Genomic DNA, 17,500 nt, shown 5'->3' with positions numbered 1-17,500 from the left:
TAGAGAGGCGTGTTTTAGCTGTGGGGGAATGAGAGTCCTGGGAAGGAATGTGTTGGCAGACCTGCTAACCCAAGATGAGACTCCATCACTAACCTGGATCCTGAGCCAAGACCGAGACCGAGACAGTGAAGTGTGAAGAGTACAAGTAGGCACAGGTGCATTACTTCAGACACGCCTGTGCCCAAAGAGGCAGTTACCTGGCCTTCTCAGAACTCAGTGTACATACAGGCAGGAAAACGGCACCATGTAACGTCAACCACACACAGCCCCGCCCACAGCGAAGGAAAACACAAACAAATCAAAAGCACGACTGACAGGTTCCTGACGGGAACAGAGACAGACAGATGTGTTCCGAACAGAAGCTTTCTGAACCTCATGTCAAGTCCAGGTGACCCGGAAGTCACAAATATCCAGACCTACTGTACCCAGACCAGAGGGGAAACGACACTAATCCAGACCCACTGTACCTGGGAGAGCAGGGAACAGCAGAACTGCAGTTCTTCAGAAGGAAGTGTGTGATATAAAAGCAGCAGAACCTGGCCATTACCCCACCAGGCTCTTTAATAGTGTGTGAATGTTTCCATGAGCATTTCTAAATGGGCCGTGTTAGGAGTGAGGGAGTCTGAATCGGAGCATCTCAGGAGCCCACGTTTCTCCTGCTCCTCACTGAAACCCTGGACTTGCTTTTCCTCATTCAGCCACCTAGCAAGCTGAGGGTCATGTTTCAGGGCGGACGGCGGACAACCACTGGAGGGCCGGTGGTCTGCACAGGGGGCTGTGCCACCTTAAACAACACTTTGTAAACAAGCAAATTTAAAAGCACACAAGCCACAAAATTCAAAGTAATGAACCATCATATGAAGTTACAACTGGTCAGTAAATCACCCCGATTACCCCCTGTGTGGTAGTGAGGGACTAGCCCCACCCCCTGTGTGGTAGTGAGGGACTAGCCCCACCCCCTGTGTGGTAGTGAGGGACTAGCCCCACCCCCTGTGTGGTAGTGAGGGACTAGCCCCACCCCCTGGGGCATACCTGTGTTGAGCTGGGTGGTGATGTCTGTCCCCAGGACGCTCCACCCCTTGGGCAAGGGCAGGTGTTTCAGAGCAAGTGTCAGCGTCTCGTCCAGCCTCTCACACTCCTGGAGAGGAATCTGACACTCGTCCAGCAACATCGCCCCCCGTAGGCCGCCCTTGTGCGCTGCCGCACGCACCAGGAAGTGGGCCATGTCCAGCGCCAGATCCTGGACAAATTGGAAGTGCTCCTCAGCTACGAGGTCGATGGCGCCCCCTGGCCGAGCCTGGCAGAGCTTCACCTGCACGGTCTCCCCTCGGTTGTGCGCTACAGAGGACAGAAACACAGCGATGAAGCGTGCTGGTGGTGTTTGTGTAGCCTGGTGTCTTTCATCACAGCTGATCTGGTGTTTCATTTCCTGATATTTTACTAGATTTAGTGTTTCATGATTTGTAGTAACGTTACATTAATGCACTTAATGTTGACTTTGCTCTGTCAGATATAAAGTGTTACATAATTAATGACGATGATAGTGAGGAAGATTACTGAGCCTGTCTGCTAAATAGAGCCCCGTCCCTGGGTATCACTTGGCTTCTCCCTCTGAACTTTTAAAAGTAGTTTTAAAATTCTGCCATTCCTAAATGCTTAAAAAAAAGAAAAAAAAAGGGGGGGAGGTTTGATAAATTTTGTTTCTAAAAGGCAAAACTACACATACAAAATCATGCTCTCACGTCCACATGCACACACTCTCGCGACACCCCTGGCCATTACACCTCCACCTTTCCACTACAACTCTGACCTTCTGTGTGCGTCTTTACATCAAGTTATGACGACGTTCACAGTGCTTATTCCATAAACATGCACACGCATCCGTTAACAGTGACGAGACTTTAATAGCTTCTTGGTACAGCCTCCCTCCACACACAGAAATGGTTTAAAGTGAAGGGCTGAACCTGAACGCTGAAGACTCCAGTAGATCGAAGAAAAGAGTAACGGGGCTGAGAGTAACCGTCACTGAGAGTGCTCAGTTCAGTTTGGTGTGAGATATTTTATAGTGCAATACATTTATTTTATTTTAGTTATTTTGCAGTGCAATACAGGTGTTTTGGGTAAGGACTACCAACAAGGACCAGCCAGCAGTGCAGAACAACCAAAGGTGAACAAAAATCAGGTTGTAATACAAAGTAAAACAGCCATCAGGAACAGTGGGAGAATTCGAGACACATGCAGACAGATGCGCAGACACACCTGCAGTGGCCTCCAGGAGAGGACATGTGGTCACTATCAGTTGTGAATTTTGTTATTAACAAAGTCATTAGTCCATTTAATGAAAATGTTAAAGCCCATTTTCTGAAACTGCTTTATTTTCTAATGTCTCAGCCATGTAGTAAAACACAACTAATAAAATCATGTGACCCTAAAAGAGAAACTATTTCACACCCTCATGCTGAGTACTGAGTGTCTCAATAATGCTGTAACACACATGGTCATCACTACTAAATACACTGCCAGAGAGGCTATTATGTGAGTGTGTGTGTGTGTGTTATATGGATAAATACTTTCTGTAACCTCTGCAGAAACATTGGCTTGCCCAAGCATGAGATTGTCAAAAGCCTGCCTACCACACACACACAGACACACACACCCACACAGAGGTTTAATATGCTGACAAAGACACCTTAGCAACAAGTGCGTTGTTAAATAAAGTTAGACTGTGTTTAGTGACCACTGAGTGACGCCTCCCCTCCGTGTTTAGTGACCACTGAGTGACGCCTCCCCTCCGTGTTTAGTGACCACTGAGTGACGCCTCCCCTCCGTGTTTAGTGACCACTGAGTGACGCCTCCCCTCCGTGTTTAGTGACCACTGAGTGACGCCTCCCCTCCGTGTTTAGTGACCACTGAATGACGCCTCCCCTCCGTGTTTAGTGACCACTGAATGACGCCTCCCCTCCGTGTTTAGTGACCACTGAAAGTGCTTCTGCTCTTCACATTCTGTAGTATTTTTACTACACACCCAGAGACAGACGCAGCTCAGGATGGGCCAGACTGGGGCATGCTGGGACAGGTGGACAGGATGGACTGCCAGCTTGGCTGTCTGTGTGGAACTGATGGCAAGCTGTTCTGGGACCAGTGTGGCAAGACAGGAATGCAGAGAAGTGAAAGCACAGCACTACTGAAAGAGCTGAACTGAGGAAGGGCTGAGCTGTCTTACCAGCACACACTGACTGACGCGGCTGACCCTGAGTGTGTGTGTGTCTTACCAGCACACACTGACTGACGCGGCTGACCCTGAGTGTGTGTGTGTCTTACCAGCACACACTGACTGACGCGGCTGACCCTGAGTGTGTGTGTGTGTGTGTGTGTGTGTGTGTGTGTGTGTGTGTGTCTTACCAGCACACACTGACTGACGCGGCTGACCCTGAGTGTGTGTGTGTGTGTGTGTGTGTCTTACCAGCACACACTGACTGACGCGGCTGACCCTGAGTGTGTGTGTGTGTGTGTGTGTGTGTGTGTGTGTGTGTGTCTTACCAGCACACACTGACTGACGCGGCTGACCCTGAGTGTGTGTGTGTGTGTGTGTGTGTGTGTGTGTGTGTGTGTCTGTCTTACCAGCACACACTGACTGACGCGGCTGACCCTGAGTGTGTGTGTGTGCGTGTGTGTGTGTGTGTCTGTCTTACCAGCACACACTGACTGACGCGGCTGACCCTGAGTGTGTGTGTGTGTGTCTGTCTTACCAGCACACACTGACTGACGCGGCTGACCCTGAGTGTGTGTGTGTGTGTGTGTGTGTGTGTGTGTGTCTTACCAGCACACACTGACTGACGCGGCTGACCCTGAGTGTGTGTGTGTGTGTGTGTGTGTGTGTCTTACCAGCACACACTGACTGACGCGGCTGACCCTGAGTGTGTGTGTGTGTGTGTGTGTGTGTGTGTGTGTGTGTGTGTGTGTGTCCGTCTTACCTGGACACACTGCTTGCAGTGTGACATGGCTGACCCTGAGTGTTGTGGTCAGGTGTCTCTGGGTGGTCCCAGAAAACAGCAGGTAGAACTCCACATCTTCCTCACCCTCAGCACACTCTTCCTCACTGAGCTGAACTGTCAGCAGGCACTCACCCTACAGGAGAAAGCAGAACGGTCACACACACACACACACACACCCTTTAGTACTACTACAAGACCCTGAAGGCAGGAGACATGTAAACAGGGCAGACACAGGTAATGCCCTCCTGGTACCTCTGTGCTACCCCAGGCCTCCCTATACCACCCACCCTGTAAATAACCCCATCAGGAGACTGCTTCTACACACACACACACACACACACACACACACACACACACACACACACACACACACACACACACACACACACACACACACACACACAGTCATTAGCCTGTGCCATACCTTAAATTACAGTTTTATATTTGTATGTATGCAGTGTGTGTGTGTGCGCGCGTCTCCAAACAGTCCTCTCCAGTGGACCTGGCACACAGCCATCATCATCATCATCATCATCATCAAGCCCCATCAGCAGTCTGATCCCGCCGTGCAATGTAGTGGAGGTGCTGGACCAGCAGGGGGAGTCACAGCCCCTTCCAAATGCCACCAGGCCCATGCTGGAGACCCCACCCGCAAGCACAGTGCCCTGCCCTGCCTGAGGTTACGAGAGGTCAGACACTCCATGGTCAGTTTTGGTGGGTGTGGCCTACACAGAAATATTCTTAGTCCTCCAAGTTAATGGACATCAGCACAAGTCATTTTGAACCAGAATCAGAACTGCGCTGAGTATGCACATGCACACACCTCTCTAATTATTTTTCAGTGTTATACTTTTGAAGTATGACGTGCCAGTTTTGAGGTTCAACACATCAGTTTTCTGGCGAATGGGGTGCCAATGTCCCAGTGCAGGAGGAAAGAGGAAGAGAAGCACCCTGACGTGTGTGTGTGTGTGTGTGTGTGTGTGTGTGTGAGCGAGTGTCTCAGCTGTTTTAAGTTTATTAAAAAGGGCGTAGTCTGTGGCCCAGCTCAGCACTGCACCAGGGAAAATGCCAGAGCGCGCACACGCTGCCTACACCCCACCTCTGTCCACTCTGTGTCCAGTAAATGGACGCTGTATCAGGTTAACCAGAGTGTTACACTTTTAATTAACACCCGGATAACCATGACGTGACCAGCCAGCACCTCAGAGCCACTGAGCCATGATGTGACTCAGAACAGACTCCCACCTCCCACCACAGCCTACAGCCGTGAGAAGACAGGACGCACAGAAAAAGAAAAAAACTTTTCAAACTTTAAAACTTTGACTTCATGGCTTTGTGGTCACATGAGCCTGTGGATTTTTTTTCCTGCGCCTTCACGTTCTGAAGGTTACATGCGCTAAATGAATGTAATCAGTCCTGCCACCTGTTCTGCAAAAAAAGCCTCACACTGGTGATACAGCTGTAACCACACACACACACGGACGCTCGCATGCATGCATGCATGCTTGCACACGCCCACACACACACACCCTTTCTCTGCTCTGTTATGTCTTCTGGTTGCAGCTTTTATCAGCAATCTGTGTACCTCAGCAGAACACCGTCACCATGGACACAAGACAAATAAGCAACACAGCACAAAGTTTCATGGCCCCACGCACTTAAGACTGGTTGACTGCATCGGTGTAGCGTAACTGTGCACAGGGGTGGGTCTGATGAACCCTAACCACACCAATCAAACTTAAAAAGTGCAAAATACTAAACAAAACAGCAGTGTGTAATTACCAACAATTCCTTGCCCAGGACACTGGCAGTGAAACTGCCTTTTGGGAGAGGAGTTTTGGGATCATCACCGACACCAACAGGAAGTGTATACTTACATACAACGGAGCTTCCGGTGGATTTAGCTTCATGGCATCGGCTTCTGTGGACAGAATGAAGGAAGACAGAGTCAGCACATCCTCAAATGAGTCTTGGAGACAGACAGAAGGCTCACATTCCAACATCGCAACATCCGATTGGCTCCCAGTACCATAACAAGCAGGGAGAACAAAAGCCAGAGAGGTTACGGTCCTGACACCAGAACAGAAAACCCAAGGGGAAACACTGTTTCTGGTACCAGTACTGAATTTCAGGCCCCAGTACTGGTATCAATATAAATCGGTATCAAATAACTCCAAACCCAGACACGTGTAAAGACTCAGACACTAAGAGAGTGTGTTAGCACAATTTTAAAAAGACGCGAAGAGGGCCAGTCCATCCAAGGACATCAGCTTTAGAGATGCATTACAGAGACCAGCACTACAGAGGAATCTGGATAATGGGAGTGTTTGAAGTAAAACTCAGCTATGTTTACAACAGACCCCAACCGCTCAGACCCTGCCAAACCATCATGCATTCAGCCATGACAGGTCAGCAACCACTACACTACACACACTGACCAACACACTGGTCAGTAACTACACTACACATGTAGTACAGACCAACTGCTTTAGGTTTGCCTGTGTGGGTTTGTATGAAGGGGCCATTCTGCAGAATAACACCCTGCGCTGCCAAAAGCATGGTACCCACACGTCCCTAAGCCCCTCCCATCCAGCACACCCTAAGCCCCTCCCACCCAGTAGAAGACACACTACTTCACCTGAACTCCAACTCATCCCACACACAGGCCCTGTGACACACAAGGTGCCTCTGGGTAAGTGATTTTTAATTAGCTACCTATACATCATTAAAGGAGGGAGGGAGAGAGAGAGAGAGAGAGAGAGGAATGGGGGTAGACAGAGACAGGCAGAGAAAGAGAGAGGCTGTTTATGTGCGTGTTGGTCTCTCACTGCTGAAACATGAGCTGCTCTTTCAGACAGCTGGAGAACACCACAGCACTCCACCAGAGACAGGAAACAGGACTCATAGCCGGAGCTTGGGTGGGCGGGGCCGCGTGGGCGGGGCCTGCTTTGGGTCTTTTTGTGTTGTCTGAATGAAAGGGCCACTGTTACAACAGAACAGTGAGATGTAAAGAGCTGATCAGCTGTCTTTAATCACACACACACACACACACACACACACACACACACACACACACAGCTGATCTACAGCACCATCGTAGGTTCCCGTGTGACTCCACCTCTGTGTGTAGCTGCTCAGATCAGATGTAAAATTCCCCTACAAAGGCAAAACGAGACCAGCTGCCTCCCACGGCATCTCCACCCCGCCGCCCTAAAGTACGTCCAGGGTCAACACTCCAACCCTCCGCCCTAAAGTATGGCCTGGATCGACACACCGCCCTCCAACATTCACGAAAGGCAAACATCAAGACTTTCTTCTGTCCTGGCACCCAGTCGATGGAATGAAGCCCCACTGACTGCGCAAGCAACAGAGCCTCTCACCTCACACGACAACAGAGGACCCACCTCCTGCTCTCAAATTAAACCTGCGCGTGTCCCGTCTTGTTTAGTGGCTCCTGGACTGGACTGCTCATTAAGTTAAGGGTATTTTTGGACTCGAAACTATTTGTGCTGAGAATACTTTTAGATATCTAAAGCACTTTGGTACGTCACTCCGGATAAGAGTGCACGTGTGTGTGTGTGCACACACACGTGCACACCTAACCAGGGTCTCATGGTCTGGGTGCAGGAGCGTGAGGCATGTGAGGTGTTGGGGTACAGAGATAACAGCACATCTCTGTGTCCGAGTGAGATTATGAGCCGTCTGGTTAAACATTTACCTGCTATGTTCTTCTTTTCTGTTTATCATTTCACTTTTTAACAAAATTATATAAAGACAGACACAGAGAGAGAGAGAGAGAGAGAGAGGGCTCTAATGCCCCATGGCTGAATCATCCTGGAAGAACGTATGAACAATAAGCCCTCTAGAGCAGCTACACACACACGCACAGAAGCCTGGACACATAGTTGGAATGACAATCGACTCCTCTAACTCCCCTACTCCTCTCCTCCAGCTCCCCTACACACACACACACACACACACAAAGAGACAACTAATTAAAGTAAGTTCATACGTAGCACGCCTGAAATCTAATGTGTTTGGGACATGAACGGACATTGTGAATAAATGCACATTACAGTCAGTAGTACCTCTGCCTTGCTCACCAGAACCTGTCAGATGCCTGGTGTCACACACAGCCCAGAGGTGAAACACTGGCAAACCACTAAGGATGCACCAATAGTGATACTGGTATCGGATATCCGTCAGATAGTCCTCGTATACCCCTACAAATTCCCTGATGCCAACAACTGATACAATGAGGCAATGTCATTTCGCACACCCATGCAGTGTTTGGTGGAGTTGCAGCAAAACGTGTCAACACTGGAGACATCAGGAGAGCAGATGGAAGCAGCAAGAAGCTGCTTGATACAGCATTAAAACTCCAGCACAGCAGACAACATGACAAGACTGTAACACAGCGTCCAGGTCTACAACCAGCGCCAAGCACAGCGTCCAGGCACGCGCACGTGGTTATAACAGCATAAAGTGTACATTTAAAATATTGCATAAAAATTGTATTTTAATTGAGATGCTATGATGGCACATTTCTTTCAATTTACACTGACAGTTTGTACTGTTTAGAAATGTTGAATTCAACAGTTAATTACAGCAAATAAATACTGCTGAAGATTTAAAGCTTCGAGTTCTGCAGTAAATATAAGGACTGATTCTCCAACACAACACGCCTGAACAAGACCACCCAGCAGACCGTCTGTGCACACACACACACTCACTAGTAAAAGGAGCACACACACTCACACACACACACACACACTTCCAAAAGAGACTTTAACAAGCATTTCAGTCATGTACATCTGTATTAGGTAGTGAACAAACAAACAAACAAACAAACAAACAAACAAACACACAGAATAAACATTGAATTACATGGAATCAAACAGTGATCATTACCGACACCCCACCCTAAACACTGTGGGTGTGTATTCCCCCAGGTTTCTGGTGCCACTTTGGCCCAGTGCAGGCTATTAGAGTGAGCAATCAGATATCCTGGAAACAAACCAATCAGCTGCCTCTGTCTTTATTGCCATGTCAACCAAAAAACAAAAACAAGCGAGGCCTGTGGGAATACACGGATGCCTGACTGGTCTGTGAGGCATTCTTGGAGTCAGGGAAACACTGGCTCGCATAGAGGAGGGGAAAAAGAAAAAGGTTCCATGGAGAGAGAGAGAGAGAGAGAGAGAGAGAGAGGGCGGGGGGGGGGGGGGGGGGGTTGGGCTACAAATTCCACTTTCACAGAATTTTAAGTAATTTTATGGAGTTCTCAGAGATTCCATGCCTGGGCGGATTCGTGTGCGGGTAACTGGGAGTGTCCACCTACTACACCACGTCCCTTACACTCATCCAGCATGATCAACCGTGGTAGAAACACCACAAGTCAGCAGGACCATGGACACCAAACAAATGGGACATCCCCCCCAGGTGTCTGGACGGGACGGCTCTGGGCTTTGGACCACACCAACAAGCAGAACGTACCAGGCGCACAGGACTCTGTCAAAGATGGGCTCACAGACCTGACTGGACCGGTAGAACCCACGTGAGAGACACGTCCAGGATCCAGGCAGGACTCACGTGAGACCCAGGCGAGACAGGCAGGATAACATAAATAATGTCAAGGCTACAAAGGAATTTATATAATAAATAAAGAACAGGAAAAGCAAACAAAAATTTGATCAGCAGGCAAATATAGTGGAATAGTGAACTACTTGAGATTAATTTTTAACGGCATTTGTTTTATTAATTGCATAAATACATACATCATAAAAGCAGTGTAAAAATGTAAGTATTTAAGACATGCTTTAGTGTGATAGTCATTAATATTATATATTAATAGAATAATTATTAGAACTGCTAAATGCCAGGTGAACACAGTGCACACGACCAGGACGGCACCAGCACATGAGGGACAGATTCCCCAACCCACTCCAGCTAGGCAGGTTTGGCAAGCACCACCGCTATCCACACCTGTACAGGTTCATCAACTGAGTTCAGTACAGAACTTCCTGATACAACAAGCACATCAGACAGCCTCCAGGTCAGTTACACAAGTCACCCGATGCTCCATGAGCCTGGCTGCAAACTCAAGGCTGCCAGGACTTCTGAGGCAACATGCTGCTGAAGGTGAGGGGAATCTGTGGGCAATCTGGCAACCTTTAATGTCAGAGTTGAAAGCGATCGCTCTCAACATTAAGTGAATTACTCACTACTAGAGACGGTTTCCAGAAACACTGCCGAGGTTTGTGAAGGACACAAAGACCAACGCGTCTGCACGGGAAACCTGCCCGGGGCAGAGGGGGAGGCTCACTATCGTAACATCAGTGGAGCTTAAAAACTCACTGATGCCTGTTTCAAGGTCACAAAATGGAGAGAAACTGCAGTTATAAAACCAGCAAGTTGGACTTAAAACTGCATTCAAGTCCCAGATGTTTCATTCTCTCAGAGGGCAACAAACCGATAACCAAAACAAACAAAACACAAGATCAGACTAAACAGGTAGAAAACATTTTAATATTTCTGCCAACTAAACCAACTCACCCACACAGCCTTGACTACCATTGTGTGCGCAGTGAGGTGGAATGAATGTTCTGTCATTGGCACCTTCCCCAGCAGGTCAATATTTACTCAGTGCTGATAGCAGGGGGAGTGGCTTAACCAAGGGGGCGTGGCCACTGTGGCACACACTCAGAGGACACTCCCGTTACAGTGGCCTCATGCCCAGGTCACAGAAACGCGGTTAAGGTGAGCCGGACATCAGCAGCGTGATGTGGTGGGCCACAGCTACTGTGTGGTGATGTGTCTGGCTGACTTCACACGACAAATCCAGGACTTTGAATCCAAAACCTTCAGGAAATAAAACTGACAAAAAAAAACCCTCCGGCCTCTGGTTATTCGCTCCGAGCCAAATCAGACTGTTCAAACAGCTGTCGGAACACTGGGATTCGAAATTGGCTTGACGAAAGGAAACAGCACAAAAAAAAAAAAGTCTTAAGCAGTCATGAGTCAACAGTCACGCAGGCTGATGTAGAAATGAACATGCCATGTTCAGCATTACATAAAATAATCATAAGCCATCATAATCACCATCAAAACATCTGTTCACTCGTCCAGTTCACAAACCCACAGGCAAACACTCAACACTTGTGTTAACGTTACCGTGACGATATTGCCAATTACATGTGTAGTGTAGGGCTACAAATAAGACAAACTCTCAGTCCCTGGACGTTAGGACCTTTGTCATTGTACACATTTAACCGTAAATCGTCTCTTCACCACAACCGCTGTGCTGTGCTGAGTTTTCCCACCAGACACAGCCAAGCGAGGCTCAAACGCTGGGGCAGGATCAGACCTGAGCACCGCCCTGCAGGCAGACTGAAGGAGAGCACACACGCGAAGACGCCTGTGTTCTCTATGGCAGGGCTGAGCGGCACACCCCAGAGGTCAATGGTCAGCGTCGGTCAAAATCTCCGCACGCCTCATAAGGTCAACTCAGCCCACAGGACCGTTAGCATTACGGGACATTACAGGGTCACACCTCCAGCCGTCCGAGAGAAATCACACCACCACCAACCTCCAACATCACCTCAACATCCATCGGTAGTAGTGGACTGTTGTTTACACCCTGGACCACAGGGGTCACTGCAGGCCACCACAACGAGACTGCTAAAGGGGGCAGGGCTTAGAGCAGCCTAGTTGGTTTAGAGGAAGAAGTGCACTGTGGTCCGGTCTGTGCCACTGGAAAAGTACCACTGCAGACTGGCAGCAAGTAGCTGCTGAAAAAACTGGAATGTTTGGAATTACGAGCTCAGAGAAACAGGGGCATTAGAGAAAAATCCAGGAAAAAGACTGCAGTCCAGCACATTCAGAGAGACACACACACACACACACACACACACACACACACACACAGCATGTGGTTTTGTGACCAGTTCATGAGATGGTCACGCAATCTCACCACCATTATGTGTAACAGAAGCAACACGCTGTACTGTACAGTGTGTCAGTGTCGGGTTAGCTACATCCGAGTTCTCTAATCCCGCCCATGCTCTGCAGAGACGCGCCCTAATCCCACCCACATCCTGCAAAGATGCTCCCTAATCAACGCTCCTGTCTCACACACACACACACAGTCAAGCAGCTGGCTACTGGCAGCTTCTAGGAACGTCCAGTAAGAGTGGAAGTCAAGGCTTTGCCACAATTCCACCAAATTGGAGAACGACATTCCAACATCTGTCAAATCCTCCAGTTCACTCACACACACACACACACACACACACACACACACACACACACACACACGAGGCTTTACGCCCCAACTCACGACTTGTAAACTCTCTGGGTCATCTAAGCACTGTCCTTCCTCTGGCCAGACGGAACCAGATATGTTTTATTCAATCCCAAAGTAAGAATCGTTGCCAGAAGCTCGCAGAGGAGCTTGTCTTGGACCCAGCGCTCCCCTTGGCGAGTAATGACTTTCAGATGAAAACTGCAGCATTTCACAACGCTGAGAGCAAACCAACACGACTGCAAACTCCGTCCCTCTTTGGATGTTGCGTCTGTGCAAGAGGACGAATCCAAAACTTCTATGAATAATGGAAACTTTGCACGCAATTTGCTGGGCATTATCCATTACATAAGGATTCACTAAGCCCACTGGCACCACAGACGGAGCCACGTATTCCCAGTGCCAAGGCCAGTAACGTTCCGCACCGACAGAGGGGGGGACAGGCCGGGGTAAAAACACTGGGCCCTCCAAACGGAGGGGTGAATGCTGGGTGCAAAGATAAGAGTCAGGAAAAAGGATAAAGTGTGATTCCAGGATGGAAAGTGCAAGTGCGCAGAGCTTGACTGTCAGAGAGCAGAGCGCACTGTCTCAGGGAACGCAGGTCCAGGACTGGATCTTACCAGCAAGTCCCAGTGTGTCTGCTCCTCCCCCACCTGACTGGAGCAAGACGCCGAGGTCAAGCCCGTAACCTACTCGGGGCATGAAGTTTCCAGGAAAGACAAAGACGCAAGAAATCGGTCATATCCAATCAGTGATCTTACAGAAGTCATGAAATCAGTTCTGCATAAATCCTAAGATACGCGATACCTGGCCCTCGTGCTAAGTCACTGATGTCATCGCTTTTCTTTGCGTCAGTTACAGTTATAACTTCTGGAAAAACCGAAAAACCGACAAAACGCTTCTAGGCGCATATTTAATGCAAATGAGCCGTCATGCATATTCACGTGCCGTATTAAGACTCGGAGATGCTGGTGAGCACGAGCGTCTGCACGAGCCATGACCGCGCGCCTGGTGGGTGCTCCTGGTCACGAGCGCCTCCCAAACCTGCGACACGCCACGCCGGAGCCAGCGGCACGAGCCCCGCGCTGTTCGGAAGCGTGCAACTGCAACGAGCGCGCGTCACTTACCTCGAACCACGACGTGCTCAGCGGCTCGTGCTGTTGGTCATACCCGGGTTAACAGCGCGCGCTGCCTACCATTGTTCCGCTCCGCCTGCAGAAACCTTGGAAAGGAAGCACGCGCAGAGTCGCTTTGGGCGCGAGCTGTTTTAAGCACGCGAGTTCCTCAAAGATGTCCACTCCTCTTAGAACTAAACGTCCTCGCGCGAGGGGAGAAACGAAGACAACGTCCAAAACGCCAAACCAAACTTACCCGTGCGCGAGCACGGCTCGGTGGGCGGGGCCTGGCTCGGTGGGCGGGGCCATACGGCCCTCCGGAGGTGCGGCTGAACTTGTTTGTGTAAACATGCGCAATATAAGAAACTTTGGTTCTGTAAGACGGACAAACTGAACGTCCCGCAGGTTGAACGTGTGTGTGAGACTGACCTCTAGTGGCGAAATAATGTATTACACGTAGTCCTGTTCATGTTAGGCCGTCCAGCCGGCCAGAGGAGAACTCTGGTCAATAAATGTCTGACACTCATCTTTATATTTTAATAAATTTATATATATATATATATATATTTAATATTAATATTTTATTATATTTAATTCTATTATATATTTATTTTAAAACCTTTTTTAACTTGTCTTTTATTTATAGCGCACCCTGAATTGCCTTGTGTGTGAAATATTCTATAAATAAACTTGCCTTGCTTTAACCTGAAACACACATGGACCCACCCCCTACCCCCACCCAACCCCCCATTAAAATTTAAATCATTTTTATTAATGATATAAAATAAACCAAATTTAAAACTTGAAACTTCAAACTTGATGTCATTGCCACATACTCAATTTCTTATTACAGAAACACTGTAAAACAAAGCACGCATACAGCAGTGTTTTTGACGTTAGGAGATCACACACAATACTTTACAGTATTATATACAACACACAGCTCACACTGACCTTAAACCTTTTAGCTGTGAGGCGCTTAAACAGACGAGGTGTTGGGAGACAGCCTCCAGAGCAGATATTCCAAGTGTTTTCCCTCCAGACACTGTGGATGACTCCCTGAGCTCTATGGTTACTCTACCAGGCGTAGAAAGGCTGACAGCTCCCTGGTCTTTTAGTGCGTAACAAGCATCCATTGAGGTGGGGTGTGGTGGAAAGTCTCCATGCTTTAGAGAGAGACGCAAAGCTGCTGCTGGATCGCCACGTGCCATGACCGACACGTTCAGAATCAGAAAGAGTCAGCAGGCTAATGTAGGTTCTTTACCTCACATCGTGTTCACGGATACGAGGCATTAGTACTGTGACCGTCACATCCAAATCTGCTTGTTGGATTTGTTGAATAGTGTAGTGGACGCGTACTCAATGTTTCTGAGACACTGATGAGGGAAACACTGGAAAACACTCCCAGAGTGCACAGTTATAGTGACAAAACTGTACATGCTTATAGTGAGAAAACAGAGTGCACGATTATTACATTTACATTTATATTTACAGCATTTAGCTGATGATCTTATCCAGAGCGACTTACAAAAGTGCTTTATCATTTACTCATAGAATATCCTAGTACAGTACAGTAGGTTAGAGTCCAAGATACCAGTGAACTAGAATACTGTAGAAATACAGGGATCACTGCTGATGACTAGAAGTACAAAATACATATAAACTCTATCTCAGACAACGATAAGTGTAATAAACAATAAACAAGACCTAGAGTTTGTTAAACAACATAAACAATACCCTACAATAAGTACTAAATTAGTCAGTCAATATGGGAGCAGTGTCAGTTGTCCTATAAATATTCTGAAAATAGATGGGTCTTCAGTCTGCGTTTGAAGACTGCAAGGGACTCTGCTGTCCGGACAGCAAGCGGGAGTTCATTCCACCATCTTGGAGCCAGGACAGAAAATAGTCTCCATGCTTGTCATCCATGAGACTTGAAGCAAGGTATTTCAAGCCAAGCCAGACTTGAGGTTCGAAGTACCCGAGGTTCAGATCAGGCTTTGACCATTGACCTCATGTATGGAGGGGCTGGTCCATTTTTGGCTTTGTAGGCAAGCATCAAGGTTTGAAATCTGATGCGTGCAGCTACTGGGAGCCAATGAAGGGAGCGCAGCAGTGGAGTAATGTGTGAACTTCAAGAAGATTGAAGACCAGTCGTGCTGCTGCATTCTGGACAAGTTGTAGAGGTTTGATGGCTCTTAGAGGAAGACCAGCACATAGCGAGTTGCAGTAGTCTAGCTTTGAGATCACAAGAGACTGTACAAGCACCTGGGTAGCTTCCTGTGAGAGAAAGGGCCAAATCCTTCATATGTTACAAAGGAGGAATCTGCAAGACCGGGTTAGATTAGAAACATGAGTTGAAAACAACAACTGGTTGTCCAAAGTTATGCCCAGGCTACGGGCAGCTTTGGATGGTGATACCAGGGAGTTCTTAAAGGAAACAGTGAGGTCATGGTAAGGGTTGGGAGTACCTGGGATGAACAGAAGCTCAGTTTTACTGGGGTTGAGCTTCAAGTGGTGGGCTGTCATCCATGACGCAATGTCAGTCAAGCATGCTGAGATGCATCTGGAGACCTGCGTGTCAGAGGGTGGAAAATAAATAAATAATTAAGTGTCATCAGCATAGCAGTGGTAGGAGAAACCATGAGAAGATATTACATCACCAAGGGAACGAGTATACAAAGAGAAGAGAAGGGGGCCCAATACTGAGCCTTGTGGAACACCAGTGGAGAGTCTACACGGTTTGGATGTGGATCCTCTCCATGTCACCTGATAGGACTGAAACCATCTCCAAGCAGAGACAGTCACACCAAGCCAGAGAGAAGAATGTTGTGGTTCACTGTGTCAAAGGCTGCTGAAAGGTCTAGAAGAATCAAAACAGATGACTGTTTGGCAGTTTTAGCAGCATGGAGTGTCTCCATCACTGCTATGAGGGCCATCTCTGTAGTGACAGCAGATAAACAACTCGACTTTGCAGAATAACAAGGGCTTGTTATTCTGAGGGCACTGATATTCACTGACACGTTGACTGACGTTGACTGACAAAAATACTTACTTTTGAGGCTTTTGGCGGTAAACTGTTGTGCTGTTTGTACAAATTGTTTTGAGAAATACGCTTATTGTTTTCCAAATATTAATGACCATTCACGAAATGGACCAAAGCAACTATAGGCCACATGTTCATTTGTTGTCTTTCTCAACTCCAGCCACCAGGTGGAGCCAGCACTGTTTGTCTGAGCCAGTTTGCATTTACAGCATTTATCTGACATGTTTAGCCAAAGCAACTTACAAATCTGACTAATCACATCTTGAGTAATTGAGGGTTAAGGGTCTTACTCAGGGGGCCAACGGTGGAAACCTGGCAGTGGTGGGACTGGAACCAGTAACCTTCTTATTACTAGTCCAGTACCTTCACCACCGAGACACCACTGTTCCAGTTTAACCTAAAGCTCAGTCTCGACCCGCCGTACCAACACATTAGTTATATTACATTCACATAAATCAGCATGATAATGAGAACTGTGCGGCTGTTGTAGTTTTATTTCTGTAGAGACATGGAGAACAGCGCCCAGCATTCAGAGCCGCTGGAGCTCACCAGGCTGCAGTTGTGGTGTCGGGTTTATACGGCTGAAATAACGCTTGTCAAGCTCATAAAAGTGTTTCCGTGGTGAAGGTCACTGCATTTGCAGAGTGGCTTCTAAAAAATGCCACACCAACCTGTTTCCTGATAGCACTACCTAACAAGCCGTTGCCAGAACGTCACGACTGCTGACTAAGGCTTTTCCAACCCTCATTAGAATATTGGAATAGAGCATTTTTTTCTTAATGGTTAAGGTTGTGGGTCACTGTTGTATTAGTTTGGTACAGTAACAGTTACCATATGTAATACATTGTACAGTAAACAATAATATAGGTGTGTGTGTGTGTGTGTGTGTGTGTGTGTGTGTGTGTGTGTGTGTGTGTGTGTGTGTGTGTGTCTGATCCTGCTTGCACTGATGTTACATGTGTAGTATGTTGAGGCTTCCCCAAAGGAGAACCCCAGAGAAACCGATTGCTGATATAGGAATGTGTGTGTTTGTGTGTGTGTGTGT

At 47.8% G+C, this 17,500-nt stretch overlaps 1 protein-coding gene across 4 annotated transcripts in view; it reads right to left on the bottom strand.

The window, feature by feature from the left end:
• Positions 1-13,686, bottom strand: part of akap13b (A-kinase anchoring protein 13b) — a 75,774-nt gene extending 62,088 nt beyond the window's left edge. For 3 of the 4 annotated variants that reach the window (XM_081698897.1, XM_081698899.1, XM_081698898.1), the window contains exons 1-4: positions 13,422-13,686; positions 5,873-5,916; positions 3,975-4,128; positions 1,033-1,338 (exon numbers count right to left, since the gene is read on the bottom strand). In XM_081698897.1, coding sequence (XP_081555023.1) covers positions 1,033-1,338; positions 3,975-4,128; positions 5,873-5,905 — 493 coding nt within the window. In that variant the 5' untranslated portion in view covers positions 5,906-5,916; positions 13,422-13,686. The remainder of the gene's footprint in view (positions 1-1,032; positions 1,339-3,974; positions 4,129-5,872; positions 5,917-13,421) is intronic. The other variant, XM_081698900.1, reaches the window with a different exon arrangement.
• Positions 13,687-17,500: the final 3,814 nt, after the last annotated feature.

This window comes from Electrophorus electricus, chromosome 16 (genome assembly GCF_041902795.1).
Source record: "Electrophorus electricus isolate QZ-2024a chromosome 16, ASM4190279v1, whole genome shotgun sequence".
NCBI classification, from domain to species: domain Eukaryota; kingdom Metazoa; phylum Chordata; class Actinopteri; order Gymnotiformes; family Gymnotidae; genus Electrophorus; species Electrophorus electricus.
Note: the sequence above shows the minus strand (reverse complement) of the source record. Positions and strands in the feature narration are given on the sequence as shown.